This window comes from Pan paniscus, chromosome 8, assembly GCF_029289425.2.
Source record: "Pan paniscus chromosome 8, NHGRI_mPanPan1-v2.0_pri, whole genome shotgun sequence".
Classification (NCBI taxonomy): domain Eukaryota; kingdom Metazoa; phylum Chordata; class Mammalia; order Primates; family Hominidae; genus Pan; species Pan paniscus.
The window spans coordinates 17,989,491-18,015,146 of record NC_073257.2 but is presented as its reverse complement, the minus strand read 5'-3'; the positions used below and the strand labels follow the sequence as shown (position 1 = coordinate 18,015,146).

At 36.8% G+C, this 25,656-nt stretch overlaps 2 protein-coding genes across 3 annotated transcripts in view; one reads left to right on the top strand and one right to left on the bottom strand.

Annotated features, from left to right (window-relative positions):
- Positions 1-413: 413 nt before the first annotated feature.
- NET1 (neuroepithelial cell transforming 1) overlaps positions 414-25,656 on the bottom strand; it is a 45,354-nt gene continuing 20,111 nt past the window's right edge. Inside the window, exons 1-10 of one of the 2 annotated variants that reach the window (XM_003827783.4) lie at positions 12,032-12,318; positions 6,946-7,053; positions 6,372-6,539; positions 5,977-6,039; positions 5,551-5,647; positions 5,337-5,413; positions 4,377-4,634; positions 3,779-3,949; positions 2,604-2,790; positions 414-2,285 (exon numbers count right to left, since the gene is read on the bottom strand). In XM_003827783.4, coding sequence (XP_003827831.2) covers positions 1,879-2,285; positions 2,604-2,790; positions 3,779-3,949; positions 4,377-4,634; positions 5,337-5,413; positions 5,551-5,647; positions 5,977-6,039; positions 6,372-6,539; positions 6,946-7,053; positions 12,032-12,124 — 1,629 coding nt within the window. In that variant the 5' untranslated portion in view covers positions 12,125-12,318 and the 3' untranslated portion in view covers positions 414-1,878. Of the gene's footprint in view, positions 2,286-2,603; positions 2,791-3,778; positions 3,950-4,376; positions 4,635-5,336; positions 5,414-5,550; positions 5,648-5,976; positions 6,040-6,371; positions 6,540-6,945; positions 7,054-12,031; positions 12,319-25,656 lie in introns of those variants that run through there. The other variant, XM_003827784.4, reaches the window with a different exon arrangement.
- Positions 12,347-25,656, top strand: part of TUBAL3 (tubulin alpha like 3) — a 52,810-nt gene continuing 39,500 nt past the window's right edge. Inside the window, exon 1 of the mRNA XM_055092374.2 lies at positions 12,347-12,885. The gene's annotated coding sequence lies outside the window, so the exon portion shown is untranslated. The remainder of the gene's footprint in view (positions 12,886-25,656) is intronic.

The following is a 25,656-nucleotide window of genomic DNA, read 5'->3' as shown; positions in this document are numbered from 1 at the left end:
ATACAACACCTCTGGAAATGATTAGAAATCTTGCTTTCTGGTGTTGCAGATCACAATCATTGGTGTAATATACACTTATGAATGTGAATTTCCAAAGACAAGAACCTGAGGTACTTATATTAAAATCTGAAATTAATCAGGATCCTTTGCCACTACTACCCTTACTATCCTATCCAGAAAGTAACAGGTGTTCAGTTATTTTCAATACAATTGCTGTGTCTGATTACACCATGTTCTTAAAAGATTTCCTAACACAAGACTTATCTATCTTTCGCTGATTCATCAATGATTTCAAAGGTTGAACTACAATTTTTACTAACTTTTATGAGGCTTACCACTACCTCCTTTGCCACACCGGCATATTTTGCCAAATGCCCCCAATATAGCCACCAGGCAAGAAACCTTCAGGGTGATTATGTGTGTGCTTTTTTTTTTAATAGTATATCATTCATTTGTACAGAGAAATCATTTGGATGGATCTATTTACAGTCTTTTCTGATTATCATTTCCACTGGCCAAATATATTTCACAGAATAGTCAACACTGACTTGAATTGATCACCATTATAATCGGGCTTTTACTCCTCCTCCCCCCTTTCAAAGATGATGATCCCATTTTAACAGAAACATTTTGTAATAAAAGATTCACCAGTCTTTTTCCATCTTATGAATAAATCCACCAAAATTTATCTAATATGGTCAAATTTTTAACACATTTCATTGTTTCTTTTCAAACTCATTATTTGCAGGTATTGCAAACCAAGGCAAATAAGTCCACATCCCCTCGAGCCTTCTACAACTTACTACATGCCCTCAAGTTGAGCTTCTCCTATCTCCTTTCACACTTGTGAAATGTCTGGCACAACCAGACATTTTACTTGAAGACAAAACTACTCTCTTTTCCTCTCTTTTTCTTTTAACTCACTACCAATCACCTTCCCTCTTGCATTTCAGACAACACTAAAACTTTCAACAAAATCTTTGAAGTGGTTTTCTTTCAGTAGTCTAGAATACATCAAGCCATTTCATGGGTCTTTACCCTGAAATGCTACACTTTAAAAATGGCAGTTTTCTTAATTGGCTCAAAAACAGTATGGCTTGGTTTCACTTGGTAAAATTAATGTGATTTAAAAATATATATATATATACACACACACACATACACACACATTTTTAATCAGGAAGAAAAATACTTTAAAGACATGCCAATTTGAAAAGGCATCAAAGTAAAAAAATAACAGCAAATGCTAAAAACTACTTTACAATAAAAAAATTAAATAATCGGCAGGTTAAATGAATGTAAAATGAGGAATGTACAGTGAAAAACAAACTAATATAAAGCATTCCAGTTGATAAAAACCTCCTCAGGCTTATGGTTTGTTTTCCAAGGAAATTATGTTTCAATGTAAAGTTTGAAATACTCCAGACATACATTCCATGTAGGTTTTGGGTGCCAATGTTAAAATTTCAAATTTTGCATGCAAGGCTTAGCAAAGAAACACTGGCAGAATTCCAGCATTTGCAAAATTCTAAGTTTTGGTGAATACTGTAAATATTACAATTGGTATTAGAAAGCCATGATGAATCCAGAATTAAGAGAAAACCCATTTCATAAATATTTTGTTTGATTAAAAAATACCAGGCTTACCATGTTCTAAATAATTCAAGAAAATATCTTTAAAAAAAAAAAGGACTGCAATTTAACAGTAATCTGTATATCTTTAGCTGCCATTAAAAAAAGAAAAAAGAACAACCAAAAACAACGAAAATGTTACAACTGGTATAAAGTAACCCTATGATGCTCCCCTTATGAGAAAACAAAACTGTACACATTTATAAACAAACAGTCTCTCCCATCAGTTAACACACAGAGCCTTCTCTACACCAAAGTCTCTTTCTGTTTGCCACCAGACAGGGCTTTGTCCCTCGCTCTTCGGATGCCGGGCTGTGTCTGGTGTGTCTTTAAGCTCTTGCTGTCCTCTGCCATCTGCATGCCAGAGCCACATTTGTAAGTGTTTTCATCAACTTCTACCTGAGTAACACTGGAAACTGTGGATGCCCTCCTCTGGGCTGTGAGTTTCCTCGCAGAGGGGTGGTTCCCCTCACACTCTTCATGCAGCTCCGGCAGGCCCTGCAGCTCAGGCGGACTGCCTGCCGACTGGAAGGGGGCAATGGCCGCTCGAATACAGTTGAACCACTGCTGCTTGTGGAACACGTCATTGGCTTGCAGAGTGTGAGACTGGCCTGGAGAGGGGTCATGGAAGCGAATTCTAAAGATATTTTTAGCTGAAAAAAAAAAATTGGAAAAAAAAAAAAAGAAATCAGGCTAAAAAAAGGTTTATTCTAGACAAAGTGGTCATACAATCTTAACGTGACTGTCAATTTATGGCAATTTATTTATGTCAATGTGAATACATTAAGCCTATGCATTATTTCTTAGATACACCTGCGGGTGTTCGAACTGGGAAGGCCTGGACAACTCAATGGATGTAACAAGTATAGGACAATGGAGCCATTTCATCTCTAGAATTCTTAAAGGCAAAACTAAATTCACTTCAGTTCTGAGCTTCTATTTCTTTAAATTATTTAAGGCCTGCATTTTACCTTTCTCTGAGTTGCTGAAAGCTCCTCGAAAGGAGCCTCCCATTCTCACATCTCCATCCTGCAGGTCTTCTAGGACCAGCTCCTGGACTGGGATTGGCTGCCGGTAAACCTGGTAAGAGTGCCGTTCGTTCCGTGTGACGGGCCGAGTCAGAACCAAGATGTCTTGAAACAGGAAAATGTAAAGTTTCTGGAGAAATGGGAAACAAACTCTAAATATGAAACTTGTGTTTTTAAGTGACTGAAATATATTGCTAAAATAACTCGACATTATTAATTTCATCAGATTTATTTTTCGAAGATCTAAGTGACAAATATAGTAATCCATAAAGATGGCAATTTCAAGGCTAAGCATGTTCTATTTGGAAAGTTTTTCCAATCTCAGAATAAATAAAACGTTTCTTATTGGTATGTAATATCAGATTAAGCAGCAGCTAAGTGAATGCTCTGCATCACAAAGACCTATTAGTAGTAACATGACTTGAAACACTAGTGTTGTATACCACAGTTTTCTAACACAAAGAAGGGATTAAAAATGCAAGCTGGTAAAATGTTAATGGTTCTATTTTGTCCCACACAAATTTATACCTTTATAATTTTTCCCCTCGTGAGGGAAAAATCAGAGATGTCAAGATTTCAAATTTTTTTAAACAAAACTCCAACTTATAAATTGGGCTTTTGAAAATGCATGATGAAACAAAAATACCATTCCGTGACTGCACTTAGTTCTAGCAGGTACTTTTATAATTAGCATTTAAAAAATACATTTGCATTCATTCAATCTGCTTCAGAAATTTGTTATGTAGTGCGAAAAACCACTTTCATAAGCATAAGATAAACTCTTAGAAGTTTTTTTGAAGGATGCTTTTTTATTAAGCATTATGGAACTAATACTGTATTTAGACAGGAACCCCTGGCCAAACAAGTTGATTTATGCTTCGAAACTAAAAAATAAAGTATTACTGATTCTCCACTGAGACATTTAAGGTATCTCCTTTATTCTGTAGTCACAGAAACCAAATGTTAGCTTTATCAAGCTGGTAATATAAAATTAAAATTGGCAACCTTCTTTTACTATGTCATGACTTTCCCTTTACAAGCCTGCTTCATAACAAACGTGTAAAAGTTAAAGAGGCAGGAGGGAAGGCTGCTCTGCCACGGCAGCAAAAGTCACCTACATGTCCACTCTTGCTCCGCAGCTCCCCATGGCACAGCAGCACTTTGCTCGCTTCGATTCTGGGGTCCCTCTGCTTTTCATCCAGGTACTCCAGCTTGTCGATGTAATATTGGCACTCGGATTCACCTTTCTTCAAGTTGATATCAGAGAGGACTCCCTGTATTATCAATATCTGAAAATGATAAAATGATAAAATTGACAGAGCAGCTTCAGTTTATTAACTCATTCTGCTTCCTGCGGAGCAAAAATGTCATATGGAATGGAAGAACTTTAAAGCTTGAAGGGACTCTAGAAATCAGTTAATTCTGCCAGTCTGTTCATTTTATAGATCAAGAAACAGTCCTAGCCAAATTGAGTGATTTGTTCAAAGGTGACAAGGTGAGATCAGATGAGAATCCTGTCCCTTAAGATACAAAATGTGCGAAGTCCAGCAAACAGCTCCTTATTGCTTAGTGCACAGCGTACTAACGCACTGGGTACTTAAAACAACAAAACAATTCACTATGCTGATGTGAATCAGCATCTTCAGAAGATAACGTTCTAAAGCAGCCTAATGTATAAACTTAAAAAACAAAACAATCACTTAAGGGACTACTTACAGCATCCTCCAGAAGCTGAACATCAGGGTGCTCTTTTGGAGTGTGTTTAAGAATTTCTTTTAACAGTAAAGGGTATTTGACTAGGCGACTTCGAGGGATATCTAGGAAACTCCAAAGATCTAGTTTTCGACTGAAGGGAGACTCGAGACATCGCTGGAGGAAGTCTTGGACTCTTGGATCCTGTTTCTTTTGATCAAGAAGAGCTTTGGCTGCCAGCTGGTTACTACAGTAACCTCTGTAGGCATTCAAGCGCGGTAACTGAAGAGTAATAAAAGAAAAGGTATGATGTGTTCCTGTTATGACTGAGTGCATTAACAAGCCTGCAAACATGAAACACAAAATGTACAGCTATTCTTGAGAGTTTTAACAAGCTGTGGACATTTTCTGGCAGATAATAATGGAAGCTGAATAGCATTTTAGCAATCATCAAAATGCTCTTCAAATTTTCATAATTTGGCTAAATCCAAGTGAAGATTCATGACTTCTACTCCCCTCCAACCTCAGACACTGGCAGTCTGTGCTCCCAGGACACTAGAGTGTCCTCCATTTGCCACCAGCCCTGAGACTGTTTATGTGCTTGACTATTCCTTCACTAGGCTATAAAGGCAGAGACTGCCTTTCATCACTGACTCCCAGCGACTCCTCCTCAAACAGTGCCCAGCATCTGGCATGCGCTTAAACATATGTGACAGAATGCAACAGATAATCACACATGATGTGGGAATTCTATCCAAGCAGGAACGTATTTGTAACACAAATGAACCTATAGCATTAATGAAGGTGTTTTTTTTTTTTTAAACAGACTGTAACTTCTTATGTCACTGTAAATTTGTTCAGTTTTAACGCCTTATGTGTTTGTAGAACAGAGTTGTGGGATCAAATCTGTCTCATATTCATCAGAAACTGCAACATGGCACATCTGTAAGAAACTGTATCTGGGGTCAACAACTTACTACATACCCAGCTCACGAGAATGTGACCAATCTGCTCCACTGTTCCATCAGGCTTGGTTGCTTCTCCTATTCTTGTCAACAAATCTGAAGTGATAAAAAAGCATAAACACCATTAACAGGTTTATTTAAAAAATAGGTCAGCACTACATTAGAAGTTTAGACTGAAAATTACATGCACCGCTGCTCTTTAGATTTAATGACAATTAAGTGGCACATCTAACCTTCATGCAGAGGTATGTAAGAGTCCAGATCACCAAATATATGTGTGAGTTCCTCTTCTGACATGATGGACAACTTTAACATGGGGTCATGGTAGGCCTGTCAGAGGGGAGAAATGTGTCACAGAGAGATCATGTGAGGAAAACATGAGGGATCTATACTTGGAAACAAAGAGAATTAATTACATAAAAGCTAGCGTGGATTCTGTTTGCTACACATAAAATAAATTAGTATGTATTAATCCCCAAATAAACTCTCTTACTAATACTTATATTTGAGGATGTGTCTAGACCTCATCTAAAAAAAATGTATTCACCAGTAGATATTTTCTATTCTTCTACTTCTAAAGGTTAAGAAAACTATCCTTTAGATTTTGTGAAATGTAATTTTTAAAAACTAGGGCATCTGATAAAAAGTTATTTACTGACCTTTCTTGCAAGTTTGAGATCCTCAATTAAATCCTGTTCACCTCGGGACATTTCATATATTGCCTAAAAACATCCAGCAAACATCAGAGGTCATTCCTTCGAGAAAGGAAAATTATATACAACTGATAATTACATTATTTGATGTTTTGAACGGCATTTTAAAAAGTAACTCAGTCTGAAAATTGTAATTCAGAATGGAATCTCAAATAAAAGGCTGCCATATGTTTGGTAATTTTACCCTATTAGAGTTGTTTAATTTGACCACCGCCCATCATTAGGTTTTGTTCACCATGTATTAGGAATTGTTGCTCAAACACAAAAATCCGAGTTAATTTTGCCATTGGCATCAATTTGCTGTTCTTTTGGGAAAACATGTACACTGAGTGCCAGCATACCTCCTGCCGTCTGATCTCCCTGGTGGTGAGAGACTCCTTCATGGTGATGTCCAGCATCTCTGACCACAGTGCACTGCTCCTTCTCTTGGCGGGTGTTGGGACTGTTGACCTGCTAGAAAACTTCTGGGCAGAGGCTGGGGATCTGTGGTCACCACGAAGGGTAAATGACTTAAAAAAGAAAAGGTGAACAAAAGAGAAAATAAGATTTGGAAGAAACAGAATTATTCCCATTTTCTTTTTTTTTAAAGTGAAGAAAGACAAAGTTCTGAGAATTTCTCAATGCAGAAAACAATAATTTATCCAAGTTTCCACCTACCAATCTTACATATTTATCAGCTAAAATTACATTTTTGGGAATAAAAACTAGCCAAGACTATGCATTGATATAAGATGCAAATTAATATAATGAGGCTACACATTGTTCTGGAACAATATTCCTTACTAGCATATTCCAAAAAGAAAACTATGTTTAAGTATAATAATGCAAACTTGTTTGTACAGCTCAAAGACAACTACAAATTCCAGGCTTCTATAAAGTCCGCTGACTACATTACTCTTCCTCCTCTCTTTTTACCTGTATTGTTTGACCAAAACGTCTGACAGCTCCATTTCTTACAGGAGAGATTAAATTTGCCAAGGACGTGACACGAGCCAGAGGTCGAACTCTTTTATTGCTTGGCTCCTATAAAAACAAACCAGATGACACTAAATATATGTCTAGGTGCAATGATTTCATACAAACTTGGACAAAGTAAAGCCCTCTCACAAAACAATTTTTGTACATTATAAAATACAGAAACATGAAAATAAGAGTTGTTCTTCATTGTCAAAACAATAAGAACTCTATTGAGTAGCAGTAACTTTTCAAAAAATAAGTGTATAAGAAAGGCCAGTCAAATATTTCCAATAGGGGAAAAAATTAAAATTCAAACAAGGAAATTACATCCTAAAATCTAATGAACTTTTTAGTTTAATGCAGGGAATAACTTTTTTTTTTTAAAAAAAAGCCTTATTGTTATGAAAATTTTTGAACATACATGAAAGTGGAGAATGGCATAATGGATCCCATGTGTCTATCGAGCGGCCTCCACAGTGTCTGGTATAACAATTTGTTTCATTTTTGTCCCTACTTAAATGTTTTAAAGCAAATCTCAGACATTGTATCATTTCATTCTTAACTACTTCCGTTAGAAAATACAACCTTTCAATCAACATGTCTGACACTGGAATGGGCTGAAAAATATTGAAGCCAAGGCAGGGAGGAGTTAAAAGAGCACCCAGGCTCTGAAATCTGACTGGGCACAAATCCCGGCTCTACCACTTGCTAGGGCACCCCCTTGGCATCAGTTTTCTCATCTATAAAATGGGGCTAAAAGTAGCACTTCTCTTATGAAGTTGTTGTGAAGATTAAATGAATAATAGGGCTTGAAACAGTGCCTGGCACATACTCAGTTTGAGCTATTACTAACAGATTTTAGGAATATTTCCATTTACTACATAAACACTGGCATTCATAAATAAATTAGATCCTCTCTCAAACAGTAATTTATTAACTTAAAGGAAAGGTATATACAAATCGAGAAGAAATAGTTATGATTCTACATGTTATTGCTTTTAAATAATAATATAGCAAACACATCACTTATTCAAGGATTTTGAAACTTTACAAAAATTGCATTATTCTAATTTTATCGCTAGAAGAATGGAGGCATACCAGTAGGTGACTCACACAGTTACTGAAATGAAGAATGCCAGATCATAAAACTAGCAGGTCTATTCTTTATGTCTATGGAGCATAACTATTTGTATTTTGTGCTTCTGACAATTGTGGCATACTTGACAAAATAATTTTGATGAGAATCCAGGAGGATATATAATTTAAAATTATATTAAAATTATCACCGAAAAATAAGACATCATTTAAAAATAACAGAAGAAGCAACTTTTTCTAAAAATTCTTTGACATGACTAAAGTAATATAAAAAGGAAGGGGTGTAGAAAATGTGTAAAAATAATGCCTTTAAACAAATGAAGACTATATTGACCATTTTTGGTTTGGGTAAAAAAAAATTTTTTTTAAATTAATTATTTAAGAATAAACTGACAGGAAAAGTTAACATTATTTGGAAAGAAATGTAAATAATTTGAATATCCAAAGAAACAATTAGACTCATTAAAGCTCCTAAATGTATACATATATATCAGAAAGGAATGTGAACTATTAAGGAAACTTGGTAGATAATGAAAGAGAATTTGGAAATCTGAAGGCTGTAAGAGGCAGAGTTGTAGATCAACCTCTCATACCAAATAATCAACTCCAAAGTAAAACTTTGAATATAAACGAACTGCAAAAGAAACCTTCACGATATGTAATAAGATGGCACACGCTGTGCTTCTGAGGACATGTGTGGATGCCTCCCCCACGTACATCTGTGCTGACTGACTGACACACGCGTGTGCAGGGGCCAGCACAGGCATTCCTTTCCATTTAGTAAAGACAGCACAAAGAGTCTCCTGTTGGACTGAAGATAGAATTACCTCACAGAGTAAGAAATGCCGACATTTCACTGGAACAAAGCAGTTGTCAGAAAGCTCTGTTCCGCTTTTTGGGAACAGAGGTTAACTCCTCTTCCTTGTTTCATGCATAACAAATTTGACTTCCCAGAAAATATAATATTTAATTTCAACTTAAAAGGTCTTTGGAAAGGTGCTTTTCTCAGTGAATATGAAAGGAAAATTTCGTTAGCAGGAAATAAATTTTTGATATCTATTTTATCACATAAAATCAAATTAATGATAAAAATTTATTATCTTTATAGGACCAGTTACTGTACAACTACTAACTTCCTGGTAACTCAAAATTATGTGATATTTTAAAACTACAGAATTTAGATTTAGATAAGTGAATGTAAATATATCTAAAGCATACTTCTGAAACGAACACGGGTTTTGTTGATGTGGTCTCTTTAGGGTGGCAGCATATTATGCCAAGTGGTATTTGGTGGTTAAATATGTTCCACAGTCCTTTAAAAATCCAACTATAATCTCACTTCTCCACAAAGGAAATGCTGCTTTTCAGAGTTTATCAAATCTAGGATGTCTTGGGAAGTATGATGCTTACTCAGGAAATACAGGTTGGGAGAGGGAGAGAAAGGAGGAGGGCACTTTGCAGTTTTTCACATGCTTTTGGGGACTGAATGGTGGATAACTTTCCTGCCTCACTCAAAGGACATACATGAAGAATGTTTGGCAAATACAAAACAAACTTTTAGTATATATATTTTAAAAGTATGAACAATTTTAATGACTAAAATAACGAAAAGTGTGATTATGAAATGTAAAGGTATAATGCTGCTACTAATTTCAGGATACATATACTATTTGAAAACAGACTCATACATGAAACTTCTGTGGAAAAGTGACATGGTTTAGGCATTCACAGGCCACCTAAAAGATTGGGACAAAAATTTGTGTCTTTCGGAATACACGTTAGAAATTGGCCCATGTGAGCCGAAACCAAAAGTAGTTTTCTTTAGAGGTCCACATGAACTATCTTAATAATCTTGATTTGACTATTAAGAACCTAAATATTTGCAGTCACAAAACAGATTCCTAATACAATATTTAGATAGGCCAGACACAGCATTTGGAGGTGATGAAGTGTGAGTGGAATAGGCACTTTCTATCTCACCACCACCAAATGGAAGGCACCCATAGTTCCACTGCTAGGATTGTTTATTTTTTACTTTGGAGTCCTGGAAACACGTTATGGCAAATTCAAGAAGCTTAAAGAACAGATACGAATACTGGAACCATACTCTCCTCACAAAAAAAAAAAAAAAAAAAAAAATCCAAAAATCCATGGGAATAAACAAAAAATACCAACAAGCTTTACATGCTCAATGAATTTTCTGCTGCAGGGAACCTTTCACCAGGGCTAAAGTTCACTTGGAGGGAAAAAAAGTCCAACACTCTAACATAAGTTTATGTTGTTAATTTAGGTTAATTTTTAATCAGACTAGGTTAGCTAGGCAGTCACATGCATTATTATAGGCAATCTGCCCACAGATCAGGGTATTAATTAATGTTAGTAATCCACTTGTAGTTAGATTTTATGCCTTAAAAATTTCTCGACATCTATAAACAGAAAATTGTTGAGAATAAGTTAAAGTATTTTTCAGGTTATGCCTTACAGCTAACTGCAACGACATGGAAAAATCCTGTTGAGAAGTCAGCATTCTGTAGAAAGGCTTTTTCTTCTAATGATGCCAGTTAGAGAACATATTTTAGGAGGGTCTCTTCTATAACCAATCATATCAAGACACTGAATAAAAAAATAGTATGCACCTGGGTCTATTCCTTTGGGTTATAATGGTTAAATAATCTTCTCTCCTACTTAGCAAAAACTTTAAAATCAAAAGAAAATAAAAGTTATTTTTAAAAAGATAAAAACGAGTTATGATCACATGGGATGAATTCCTTTTCTAGAAATACTCAAATTATTTAGAGCTGTGTCACTAGATCTAAAACCCTGACAACATTCCTAGTGCTTGTAACTTAGAAATAAAGGTAAGGCAGAAACACAGCCCATGCTGATACTAAACAAAGGCCAGTTTCTATGGGCCCAACAGATGATAAGCTGCAGGATTCACACTAGTGACTGTGGATGACTGCTCTACTCAAAGGAAATGCTTATACATTTTGAGAAAACCGACACATAGGCAAAGACCAAAAACCAAGAACAAAAACCAAAGCCAAACCACACCAAATAAAAGTGTACTTCCTGAAGACGGCAGCTATTTTAACTACCAAAAGGTGTGTGTATGTGTACACATGACAAGCAACTTTGCTGGGGTATTCAGTAAGCTTTACATATTTAAAATGCACAATTAGATAAGTTCTGACGTGTGTACAGAGACGGAAACCACTACCACAATCAAGAGATACACAGTTAACTGAATGCAGGAACACTATTCCTAGCATATAAGTGACAATGTAGTATATATTAAAGTATATAGTATAAACAGAATATCACACAATGTTAAATCAAGATTACGTAAAATGGCATAAAGTAATTTGATTTATATTGATAAATGTTCATAAAGACTAAAAAAAGACTTCAGACAAAGCAAGGAGGGTAAAAATAATGAGTCACTGGTTTAAATATTCTAACATGCCTCTTTCCTTCTGAAGAAAAAAGTGGCATACAATGAACTCATCAGATGGAAGAAAAATGCACACCAGGTCAGACTAAACTTTAGTTGCAATTTGTTCACTAGCATTGATTTACAAGAACGGGATTCTTTTCCTCTTGCTCCATTAAGGTAGTTTCTAAGACTGGATGATATAAATTCAAGTTAAAAAAACAATTATATTAAGCATCAGAAATGTGACAAACGTAACCAGAGTAACGTATACATTTAAAATCTTTTCCTTTTGTATAAAAGCTGTGTACACTCAAGCTATGCTATGTATAAACTATTTAAACTTAGACCACAGTCCCTAAACACATTTCAAGCTTGCACATAAATCAGGAACATACATTGTAATAATAAGATCAAAAGTTTAAAATTATACTGTTAATACCTTGTTAAAAATCTTAAAAGCTCCGTGGAGTTAGAAAACATTCCTTTTGCCTAACGTTTCTCTTAAAGTCTTACCTCTTGTTCTCTGAAGGACTGGTTATTGACATCTAGGACTCGTATGGTCCTTTTAATAGGTAGGAGACCTCCAGTCTCATCATGTGCCACCATGCTTCCCAAGTACTCCCTCAAACCTTTCCAATCAATCCACACCGAGTCAGCGCTGTAGCGACGCTACGCAGAGGCACACGGGCTTTTCTTCCCAGAGCTCGGCCACCCTCGGCAGCCACGTGCCCATGCCTCTCGCCGCGGCGGAGCGGAGGCTTCTGAGAGCCGCAGGCAGCAAGCACCGACCCCAGGGCTCAGGGGCGGGGCCACAGCCAACCGGGCCTTGGGGGCGGGGTCCACCACCACATGACTTCAGTTAACTGAAAGCTGGGCACACCTAGGCCTCTCAGCTTTCGCCCAGGAGGAGAGTGAAGCTGGGTTCAAGTAGGGCAGAAACTTCTCTTCCTGATTTAAAATGCATTCCCGAAGTAAAACAAATTGTTACGTTATCTACTCTGGTGCTTAGTCACAGACAGGCAGACTTTTCCCATAAAACCCTATTGCATGGGAATAAGTTCAGTATGGACAACTTGACAACTCAAATAAGGAAATAGAAATTCTTATTCGATAGGGCTGAATCAACGTATATAATGAAGAAAAGCCTAATTTTCCAGGAAACCTGCTTTTATTTTACAGAAGTGCAAGCATATTCAAAATTATAAAATAGATTATCTAAGTCTTTAAATAATTCCCACTTTTTCTTAAGACTAGCAGGGTAAATACAGCAGGTGCACTTCTGTTACCTCTCTTCCAGAAGAAAATCTCCCATGAGGTTACGGGTAAACTGGGCTACTTCAGATTTCAAAATTCAGTATTTCTTAGAGGTAGATATTTTTTTTCTGGATCTTTTTAAAAACTTGATTATCTGTGTACTAGATATTTTATAACAAAGGTGATTTCTGTTCTCTATATTGTATACATAGTATGTAATTGTGTATATATTATATATAAGTGTATAATATAACAGGGTCCTTCTCTAAACTGAATTAACTGATCTTGATATAGCTCGAACAGGGTCAAAAGACTGCTTAAAAAGTCTTGCATTTTACAGGTGAAGAAATGAGGCTAACAGAGGTGAAGTGACAATAATGACAGTGACCAGTGACAGTCTCCAAATTTCTAGCCTAAGTTTTTTCCTCTATGGAACAACACTACTTTTGTTGGCTTGGCAGGCCTGCTGTGAAGCAGATTTCCTTTTGAACACAAAATTCGTTATTCTATTTGGAATGGTAAAATTTTACACTATAAACTACTATAATATGATGGTAGTATGTTGGAAAAATATTTCTATTCTGAGGATTTATAGAATCAGAGAAATCTATTATATAAAAGTCACTATTCTAGATACTTGGGTAATAAAAAAAAATAGGCTTCATATCTGCTAAAGAGACCATTGTGTAAAGGTAGGCCACATGAAGAGATAACAGAAGATAGCTTTTGCAAATTCAAAACTAAGGTGTGTAGCTAATAAGTGCTACAGGAGTTCTGGAAGAGAAACCACTTCAGATAGTTTTCTAAGCTAAGACACGGCTGGGAACAATGCCAGGAAGAGGTTTAAGATGTTATGTCTGTGCGGCCTTGAATGTAATATTTTTCATAGATTTGAACAAGAGAAAATTTCAAGGAGGACAAGGGAGTGAGCCCACACTGAGGTCACGGGCTGTGCGTAAAGATGGAACAGATGGATGTACTCAATAGGTGAGAGAGATAATGAGAGCTATGTTGTAATAAGATATATGTGACTGGTGTTTAAGATGGTTGAAAGATGACTGAAAACATCATGCAAAAATCACAGTCGGGCAACAAGAACTTTGCCTAAAGTAGGACCAGTAGGGAAGAAGGAAAAGGATATAAGCAAGAAGTCACAGACGCCTACAATTCTTTAAATAGGAGGGGTAACTGTTAGTGCAAATCAAGAAATAAGAAGGAACAAGCTTTGAAAGAAAATTCTAAGTTACATTTTAGTTATACTGAGTGTGAGGAGGTGGAAGAACATGCAAATGAAAATATTCTGCTGGTAGTTGGAAATGTTGGACAAAAACCTGAAAAAGAGGCTGGAGGCTAGATTTAGACTGGAGAGTCAGATACAGAGATAAAAATCGAAGCTATGGGAGTGAATGAGATGCCTGGGAGAGAACATTTGGACAAAAAGAACATGGTCCAAGGATCTAACTTTGGAGGAAAGCCAAGGGAAGGAGAATTCTGCAAAAGGAATAGTTAGAAGGAAAGAAACAAAGCAAAAGCCAAGGGAAGAAAAAAATGTTAATTACAGCAAAGAGGTTAAGGAGGGTACGAAAAAAGCCACGGATTTAGTGATTACAAGTTTAATGAGGATCTCAAGTGTGCTACTTCAGTGGAGTAAAGACAGAGGCAAATTACAGGGGTTGAAGAATGAATACAGAAGAATAGTGGGTGCAGACTATTTATAAAGACAAATAATCTATAAAAAGTAATTGCCTAAGGTTTGCAGGAGAGTTGCTACTTCTTGCAGGAAGGACCACCACTGCCCTTCTGTAGCTATGTGTGTTTTATACACGAGATGTGGTAATAATTCATCTTTCTGCTTTGAGTTTATTTTTTAAAGTAATGGAGATTGGCTGTGTTTCATCATCTACTCTATTGTCCAGTCTGTCCTGGGCAGTATGTGTGATGTGGTTGGCCTTAAGAGTGGATGACTGTAGAAGATATTTCCATATAGCATGAAAGTAGAAGCACCTGAGCAATTGTGGACTCCTAATTTTACTCTTAAGAACAGTGATCTACCTACATTCTCAGAGCTAATATGAACAGCCTAGGCTAGAGCCCAGCAGTCTGGTTCAGTTAGCTTCATCAGTTAAAATATGGCGTAAGTAAGGCCAATACTTTATGGCCACATAGTTTCTAAGGCAATAAAGGATTACGTGCAGTGGGAGTTAAGGAAAGAAGCAGCTAGGAGTTCTCCTGGGATTCTTACCCGATGTCTTTCTTGAAACTGTTTTTCCACTTAGTTCCAACAGAAATGAGCCAAGATAATGAGAAGGGGTATCTTTCATTCTCTCCTTCAGCTGGGGACCCAAGAGGTAAAGGTAGAAATCTTTATATGTAAAAACAGAAATAGAAAACAAATACGGTATACTGATGACAGCCATGTTCACAAAAGCCCCAGCTCACCAACACTAAAATCTTAGTTTCATTTTGAATGTGCAGGTTTAGGGTCTAAATGTAGACAGCATCTAAAAAAGGAATGATGAACATGCGGAAGTTCAACTGGACTCAAGAATCTTGAGTCTTGTCACAATGCTGCATAAAACCAGAGGACTAAACAGGCCCTCTGAGATCATTCACCCATCCTCTTCAGTTTTCTCATAAGGAAACTTAATGGGTGGTGGTGAAAAATAGAAGAAAAATTTAAGGTCTTACTTTGTGCTAGAGTTCTATATGTTATCTTATTTAATCAACTCTATGAAGTACTTATTATCTCAATTACTTTGTGCTAGAGCTTTATACATGTTATCTTAATCAACTCTATGAAGTACTTATTATCTCAATTTTAGAGATGGAGGAAACTAGGACTGACCAAGTTTAAGAAACTTGTCCAAAGGTACCTTGTTAATCAGTGGCTTAACAGACCTGATGACTCTGTTCTGCTCAGCTGTTGTGACACTGTCCAGATTAAGATAACCCATGTAAAACCTTTAGCACATGTTCTGAGACACACTAGGTGCTCAGTATATGTTAGCTGACCTAAGTTAACAGTAGACCTAAGTTTAAAACCAAAGTCTCCTGAGTCCCAGGCTAGTAGTATTCACTAAATTGCCAATACTTTTATAGAGGAGGAAACCATAAAAACGGTTGAGAGATTAGCTGCCTTATAGCCTTTTTATAACAAGACATGGGGTAGGTAAAAAGATAATAAAATAGTTCCAGTTGTGTAAGTTTAGAAGAGTTTTTTTTTCTTTCTTTTTTTTTTTTTAAAGACAGGGTCTTGCTCTGTTGTCCAGGCTGGAGTGCCATGGCACAATCTCAGCTCACTGCAACCTCTGCCTCCTGGGTTCAAGTGATTCTCATGCCTCAGCCTTCCGAGTGTGCCATCACGCCTGGCTAATTTTTGTAATGTTAGTAGAGACGGGGTTTCACCATGTTGGCCAGGCTGGTCTCGAATTCCCGGTCTCAAGTGATCCGCCTGCCTCGGCCTCCCAAAGTGCTGGAATTACAGGTATGAGCCACCCTGCCTGGCCAACAGCAACTATTTGTATAACTTTCTACAAACGGCGTAACTGAGGCACAGATTGGTTAGCGTCTTTTCTTTCTATAGAACATCTAGAATTTATAAACGTAACTGAGTTATGTAAAGGTAAAGAGAAAGATAATGTTTCTCTTATGTATAGAAAAGGAGTGTTAGGTTACTTGTTCTCCCCCTTTCAAGTGAAAAACTGCTTGGAATTTAGAAATAAATTAGAGCTTAGGAATAATCATTACTTTTTTTGGTCTAGGCATTATTATCTACTTTTACCTGGAACAATAACAAGCAATTGGAAATTAGACTAGGGAAGCCATACTACAGGCAAAGAGAAAACAAAATCTAAGCTCTCTGCTGCCCTCTACACGAGATATTGTGAAATGCAATTGTCAACCTGTTTTTCATCTTTGTAATTATATTTGTAAGGACATTACATAGATGACTACATAAACAATCTCTTAATTTGTGGAAAAATATGACCAGTAAAATCTGTATTTTCAGTCTTTGTACAGCCTTCATGTCTTATATTACTAAATTAAACATATATTTTAAAATGATACAAGTATATGAAAAAGATTCCACAATTCACAAGAAATATTTTAAGAACTTTTTCTAAATATAAGAAAACTACATTCCATTTTAAAACTCTAGAATTCAAGATTACAAGCATATACTCTGTATCTCACTAAAAATAGGTTAGTTAAAAATAAAATTTAAAATCTTACTAAAAAGGAAGTATTAATTGAAAAGTGGAACTTTTGAAAAACCATAGTTCCAAAATATCTAGTAATAACTTAAAAACAAAAAGAGTTACATTTGAACTGGATAAGTATGAAAGAAATTAGTAATGAAGTTACATGTGATTTGAGTCTCCAAGTTTAGTACTAAGAATTTGGTTTGGGGAAAAAACATCAGTTTAGACCAATTAAGTATTATTAGACACACTTTAAACAAAATAGTCTCATAGGCTAATAAGTTTGGTATTGTCAAAACAATGGTTCTTTTGTGCGATGACAACACAAATAGCCAATCAAATGGGGTATCAGCACTGTTAGTGGTGACTTTTTATCTCAGGTAACAAATAACTTCCAGTATAACGTAAGACCACTTATTCTTCTGTAATAAGCTGTTGAATGGGATTCCTCCCATTTTTCCCTGAACTTCAGCTTAAGGCCCCAAACTAAAGACAAAAGGATATTGTGTCTTGTGCCCAGCCTCCTGTTTTCTCAGCCCAATTTGACATTGCCATAGCAACTGGCTCCCCACAGGAGTGACCCCACAGTCCCTTGCCTCAGCTGCACTGTGTATCTCTTGCCTTCCACCCTGGGCTTCTTGGATGCTGCTGTGTGGCACATGCGCACGTGTAGCCACGGGTGTGTGGGATGGACACCCGAAAGGCCACTTGTTGACTAACGGAGCACAGAAGCTGCAGGATAAAAGCTCCCCTCTTCAGTCCGTTGAGAGGAGAAGTCTGTGGTGTGTTTTACACAGCTCTTCAGAGGGTTCCAGAGAGATCTACCCCACTGCCCACGGTAGTGACAGCTTAATTAGACACTGCACGGGCCTCCTCTCTTTCACTTCAGCTTGTTCCCTGGGATCATACCTCAAGAAAGACACCTGTCAATGAGTCCTCGTTTTAGGCTCTGATTTCTGGAGGGAGAACCCAGGCTAAAATATGGACACTGAGATTGGTCCTAGAGATCAGAAACAGGATGGGACTCTGAAACAGACTCACTCACTAGTAAAATGGTGATAAGGACTACAGGTATGAATAGGGATGAGACACAGAGTAGTGAGGCAATGCCTTACATAGTAGTGGTGGCAAATGAACAAGAGAGGGGCAGTGGTAATTGTAATGATTGTAGTGTTTACTGGCTTTGGTTAATTGCTTTAAAAGATTTGAAAAAGCAGCCGACAGAACTTTCACAATGTTCTCAACACCATGGTGGGAATAGCTAAGTGGGAGTCCCTGAAATTTCACCCTTACACCTGGGCCAAGATGGTAAGTCAGAAGCAGTATTGCACACCAGGAGAAAATGCAGAGATCAGCCATCAGAGTTACGGACTGCACAAGTGATAGTCTCCACTAGATCCTCATTCTGTTTATCTGAGTGCCTCTTACAATAATGAGGTGGACTGTGGTAAATGACAGTGGACCACTGTAAACTTAAGTGGTAGTTCCAACCTCAACTGTTGTGCAAGATGTAGAGTCTACTGGAGCAGACCAACAAATCATCTAGCATTTGTTACATGGTTATGGTTGTGGTTACTGATCTGGCCTATGTGTTCTTTTCAATCCTCATTAGTAAGAAGGGTCAAAAGTAGTTTGCTTTTAGGTGGGAAGGACAGCAGCCTGTGATTGCTCATGTCCTGAAGCTGTTCACTTTGTTTTCTGTCACAAAGTCAGCAAGGACCGGATATTTCACAGAACATCATACAGGCCCACTGTATTAATAACATTATACCAAAAAGACCTGGTGAATAGGAAGTGGAAAGTATTTTGAATATCCCAGTAAATCAAATGCATGCCACAAAAATTCAGAGGTTGCCATGTTGGAAAAGTTTTAATAGATCCAACGGCCTGAGGCTTTCTGGGATCTCCCCTCTACAGGAAAGGACAGGTGTTGCACCTTGCATCTTCTAGGCACAGTGCTAGCAGGACTCTTCATCTTTTGGAGGGAGTATCTGCTATATTTGGGAATGTTGCTGTGATAGTTTTGAGTAGGTCCCAGAGCAACAGAGGTCTCTGTAGCAGGTCCTCCAGGCTGTGGTGCAAACTGCCCTGCTGTTCAGGCCATATGACCTGGTATATCACATCAAGGTTGGGTATTTATGGTAGACAAAGATGCTGTGTGATGCTCTGGCAAGGCCAGGAAGAGAACTGCAATGCAGAGCCTTAGGGCTCCAGAGCAAAGCTCTGCTTTCCACAGCAGAAAATGACTCCGGTTTGAAAAGCAGCCCCAGGTGTGGGGCAGACCTAGTTAGAGTGAGGCCCTGGCTACGGGACATCATTTAACTGTGTGATCAGAGGTGCCCAAAACAAACAGGGTCACATCAACTGAGTCAGAAGGTTGGGAGGTACAGCAGCAATCTGTTATACAAAGGAAATGGTCCATTTGTGATTGGCTTAAGGAAGACCAAAGGGCATCAGTATATAACATGAACAGATGGCCCAGACTGCCATGTAACCTAGTACATTACACTGGTACTTCTCTTTCAACTCTTCATCTAGGGGTGGAGTAGGTCTCTAAAACCACTAAGAGAAAAATTTGGCCCTCATTCACACATGAATTAGCTTCATATGTTGGTATGAGCAGAAAATGGACCACTATTGCACTGCATCCCATTCAGGGGTAATCCTAAAGAGAGCGGCAAAGGAGAACACTCCAGTGTCAGTAATGCACTTGGTTGTTCACTCTGTGTGAAGGGAGAAATGGCATGACATACAGATATACACAGGTTCCTGAGCAGTGGCAAATGGGTTGGCTGATTGGTCAGGAGCTTGGAAGGAACCAAGATTGAAAAGGTAGAAATCAATTTTGGAGAAGAGGCATATGGATGGGCCTATGAGAATGGCCACAAAGTGGAAGGACCCTTGTCTCTCATGTTAATGCTTACTGAAGACTCTAAGGTGCTAGTGATTTACATTGTGGATTCCAGTGCTGGTGCAATAGACCCATGAGCACAGGAGCCATGATGGCAGGCATGAAGGTTCAGTGTGCTCCAGCAGCAGGGGCGCTCTTTTACCAAGGCTGGTTTAGTCACTGCCACTGGTGAATGCCTAACCTGCCAGCAGCTGAGAAATGGTGTTGGTCTATAGTTTTCTTTTCTTGTAGTGTTGGCTTTAGTTATCAGGATAATACTGATCTCTTAGAATGGCTTAGAAAGTATTCAATTTTCTTTGATTTTCTGAAAGAGTATGAGAAGGATTAATGTTAATTCTTTTCTAAATGTTTGGTAGAATTTACCAGTAAAGCCATCTTATTCAGAGCTTTTCTTTGTTGAGAGGTTTTTGACTACAGAGTCAATCTTTTTACTAGTTATAGGTTTAGTCAGATTTTCTCTCCATGATTCAGTCTTGGTAGATTGTGTGTTTCTAGGAATTTGTCCGTTTCATCTAGATTATCCATTTGTTGGCATACAATTATTCACAGTACTTTTATTAATATTACCCTTTTTATTTCCGTACAATATAGTAGTAATAGCCCCACTTTCATTTCTCGTTTTACTAATTTGAGTCTTCTCTCTTTTTTTCTTAGTCTACCTAAAGGTTTGTTAATTTTGTTAATCTTTCCAAAGAACCAAATTTTGGTTTTACTCTATTGTTTTTTGATTCTATATTTTATTTATCTCCACCGTTCTTAATGAATTTCCTTCCACTTGCCAGCTTTGGGTTAAGACTGCTTTTCTTTTTATTACCTCCTTAAGGAATAAAGTTGGGGTACTGATTTGAGATATTTCTTACTTTCTAATGTAAAGTGTTTACACCTGTAAGTTTCTCTCTCAGCAATGCTTTTGTTGCATTCCATAAGTTTTAGCATGTGGTGTTTTCATTTCCATTTGAAGGTATTTTCTAATTTCCTTTGTGATTTGTTTTGACTCATTGATTGTTTAATAATGTGTTGTTTAATTTCCACATACTTATAAATTTTTTAGATTTCCTTTTGTTACTGCTTTTTAGTTTCACTCTGTGTGTTAAAAAAAAAAATGGTCTGTATGATTTCAGTCTTTATAAATGTATTAAGACTTGTTTTGCAGCCTGACATACCGTCTATCCTGGAATGTTCTACATGCACTTGAGAAAAATGTATAATCTACTGTTGTTGGGTGAAGGGCTCTGTATGTCTGTTAGGTCCGTTTGGTCTCAGTGCTGTTTAAGTCTTCTACTTCCTTATTGATTTCCTGTCAGGTTATCTATCCCAATAGTTGGTTAAAAAAAAAAATACTAGGGAAAATACAGAGTTGAAAAGGGTACTCGGGTATGAATATTATCATAAACCGATAGAAAAGTATCAATTTGGCAAACATTTTGGAAGGCAAATAGACAATATTAACAAAACTAAAACTTGCAACCCACTTCTAAACATCTATAATAGAGACACAAACATGGTCCCTCTTGTGCACAAGAAGGTAAAGTACAGCACTGTTTTTAATATGAAAAAAATTAGAAATATACAAAAATAGCCATTCCTAAAAGACTGGTTAAATAGATTATGGTACTTTAACACACTATGGAATACAATACAGCAACCAAGAAGAATTAGGGAGCCTGCTTTATATGTACCAATAAAACATAAATTAAAAAAAGCAAGCTATAGCATATATACAGGATAATCATATATCTGTAGTCATTACACATACTGTATGAAAATAGATAAATAAAAAGAAAACAACCTGGACAAACATCAAATAATAACTGGATACTTCAGAGGCTGAAGGCAGTAAAAGAGGTCTTTAAAAAAACGGTTTCAATTTTTTGCCAGAACAATGTATTCATGTATTAAAAAGGAGACATAAGTATTTAAATACATTGCAGTCTAGGAATGATTAAGCTTAAAGATAAGTAGCTCTGTATTGCTTAATGGCTTCTCAGAGCACTAATCAGCAATAATTGTTTTGTATTTAACTTTTATATTTTTGGCCAAGAACACCATTTTCTTATATCAACACCTGAACCAGCAGTTGGCTTTCTTTTTTGGACCTCTGTCACAGCAAAACAATGTTTTATTATCTTATAAGGCAACCAGTAGAAATCATAGCTAAATCAAAGTGCAGGTGGAGGGCAACAGTAAGCTAGGTAAGTCACTAGGTTTCACATGCCAGCTAGCTTCACACTATTCAAATCTGTGCTTTGCAACATGATCAAATTACCTGTCATGGTTCTAAGAGGTTGTTTCTCAGAAGTGGTATTTGGAATGTTAAATCAGAAACTGCCAAGACATTATTATAATTATAAACAATCACAATGCTTTTAAAATTATTTATCATTTATATATTATTTATTAGGACTAAAACACTTATTATTATGTTTAATCTAAAAATGGCAGAGTATACCAATACTCAAAATATAACCCCCAGGCTGGGCGCAGTGGCTCGCACCTGTTATCTCAGCACTTTGGGAGGCCGAGGCAGGTGGATCACGTGAGGTCAGGAGTTCGATATGACTCTGACCACCAGAGTGAAACTCGGTCTACTAAAAACACAAAATTAACCCGGCTACTTGGGAGGCTGAGGCAGGAAAATCACTTGAACCTGGGAGGCAGAGGCTGCAGTGAGCAGTGAACTGAGATTGAGCCATTGCACTCCAGCCTGGGCAACAAGAGCAAAACTCCACATTAAAAAAAAAAAAAAATATATATATATATATACACACACACACACACAACACACACACACACACACACACACACACACACCTCCTTTTAACTTCTAGGAAAACGGAAAACTGAGATCCTAAATTTGAAGCTTCAGAAAAAGAACATACTTTAAAACATTTCTTTAGAAGTGTTCTAGTTTGTGTTATAATCATTAACTATCAGAGTTAAAGAAATTAAGTCACAAAAATATGCTCAGTATACTCATGCCAGTGTTATTTCACATTAACAAAGTCAACAGTCACTTTTGACTCTTCCTATCAAAATAAAAAGGAAAGATTGTAGTTGCTAACATACATAGCTGAGAAACACATTTGGAAAACTAATACTGTGTTCTTTTAAAAATGAATAATTGTATATATAATACAGAAGTAAGTCAGTCTAGTAAGACAAGGCTGAAATTTTACCTAGAGAAAAATCTGATAATCACAGCTTCAAGACAAAATAGCTAATGATCCATAACATGAAAATTCAATTGACATCAGAATTAAATTCTTCATATAAGATATCCAAAGTCCAAATATCTAATACAATGATCATGTTATATGCTTATGTAAGTCCAAGGTCTTATGTCATTCATTTGACCTGTATTATTAATATTTCATTCATTAATTCAATATTTACGGAGTATCTATTCTATCTATCTATCTATCTATCTATCTATCTATCTATCTATCTATCTATCTATCTCAAGCACGGAGGCATATAAAGTAGAATGGCTCCTAGCAACAGGCATCAAATAATTGTACTAACAGATTATGTTTAGCTTATTACATAAAAACTGTTGTATTTAGATGTAAGTCCAAGCAAAAATCAGGGGGAGGGAGGAATAACTTTAAGAATGTCACATTCTAGTTTTTAACTCTAGCTATACATGAGAATCACCTGGTATCTTTAAAAAATAAAAAGAAAAATCAAATGTTCCTAGGTCCCAATGTCACTTATCCTCATTTCCTCCCCTATTCCTCCATTCATATATGGAATTGGTCTGGAATAGGTCCCGTAGCACACTTCTCCTGCTACACAAGCCACCCTCAGGTGACTCTGATCTGCAGCCAGGGTTGAGTATCTCTGTTTTAGCCAATCATTATTTTCAAAGTATAAATACAGCTTAATGCTACTGGGATCATCAGAACTTCAAGGCTTTTGTTTGATTCACTATTTGTTACTGAGCAGGCTTTTCTATAGCTCTGAAAAAGTAAAAGTTAACTCTGTAGAAAACTCATGCCAATGCAAATAAATTTTGTAGGTAGAGATGCAGATGAGGATATTAATATTTTCTATATAATTTGGTAATCTCAGTCCACCATTCTTTCCTTCAGTGACTAGTGTATGTCAGTGTTTCCTAGTCCTTTGATCAGCTTTTCTATAATGTTGGTTAACTCATTAATAAGTTAATTCTTTGAAAGGTCTTTACTTTTAAAGAAAAAAAAAAAAACAGAGCAACTAGCATAACCAAAAAAAAAAAAAGAAAACCCACAAATAAAGTCCACAACAAAGAGAAAGATTCCCCTTAAACCTCAAAATATGAGCAGAGTGACAAACCAGACAGTTATGAGGCCCACAAAGTATCAGCATTTGTGTATGATGAGGCAGAGGGAAGGCACGGGGTTTTTCTGATGGTCCTGGGAACAGGAGAATCCCTTCAACCTCCCCTGAAGCCTCAATGGCATACTAGTCTCAGAATAGCAGCCTCATCTGGGAAAGGCTCTGAAGGATCTTGTTCTCAGGCTGAGAACAAGAACAATGCCATGCAAATAGGTGCTGGAGCAGTCTGGGCCATGTAAACTCTTGAAACTGATACTTCTTTTAGAAAAACTCCTAGGAGTAGACTCCGGACTGAGAAGAACAGGGCAACAGAAGCAAAGACAAGAAAAGTTCCAGATAAAAGAGAAAGGGAGCAGAAAAGATCTCAGAAAGGATGAAACCATACTTTGAAAAATCACCTTGTGAACACAACACAAGAGGGAGCTCTAGAGTTATGAAGCTGAAAAGGCTATCCTGGCCTATTCCTCTCACCATACAGGAAACTTACTGCACTGAAAAATGAGCGACAGAAGTATTAAGAATTCCACTTAAAACTATTATAAGGAAACAGAGACTGGAGTAGAATCATGTCTCTGAAGCGTGAAGTAAATTAAGAAAATTACAGAAGCTCTGAAGAAACATAAGACTCAGAAATTAGGTGACCGGAGAAGGAATTGAAATGAGAGGTGATAGAACTAAGAATTAAATAAAAAAAAAATTTCAGAATGAAAAGTACAATGCTTAATGCATTAGGGAAAAAAGGAGGATGGCTTTAAAAATAAAAAGATAAAAAGTTTTGAGAAAAAGTAATAAATAGAAAAGATTTTAAAAGATGAAGATCCAACATAATATAAAGGGTACAGAGGGGAAACAAAATACAATAAATACCAAAAGGTATAATTCAAGAAAAAAAAAGTTCCTAAAACAAAAGATGACCTGAAACTACATTTATTATGACTTCGAACAGACATAGTTTATGCCAGAACACAATGGAGTAAAATATTAAATATACTCAATGAAAGAAAAGGTGAGCCATGGGTTTCATATCCGTCCAAATGAACCTTCAAGAATAAAGGTTGCAAACAAACTGAAAAGAACATGCAACATGCAAGTACTTGGGGAATACCATGAACACTGCCTGAGAATCTACTCAACTCCAGGGCAGGGGTCAGCAAACTTTTTCTGTGAAGGGCCAGAGAGTCAATACTTTTGGCTTTACAGGTCCTATGGTTCCTGTCACAACTGCTCAGCCCAGATACTGCAGTGTTTACAAAGGCAGCTATAAACAAAACATAGAGAGATCAGTCACATATGGCTTGTGGGTCATGGTTGCTGACCCCTGTACTAGAGAATGAGCTTCAGAAACCAAAACAAACAAACAAAAAAACTAGAAAGGACTCAACATGAGGACTGGTGCTGAGAATTAAATATATATTTACCAGTAGAACTAAGACTACCTGATGGTTATCAGGGTC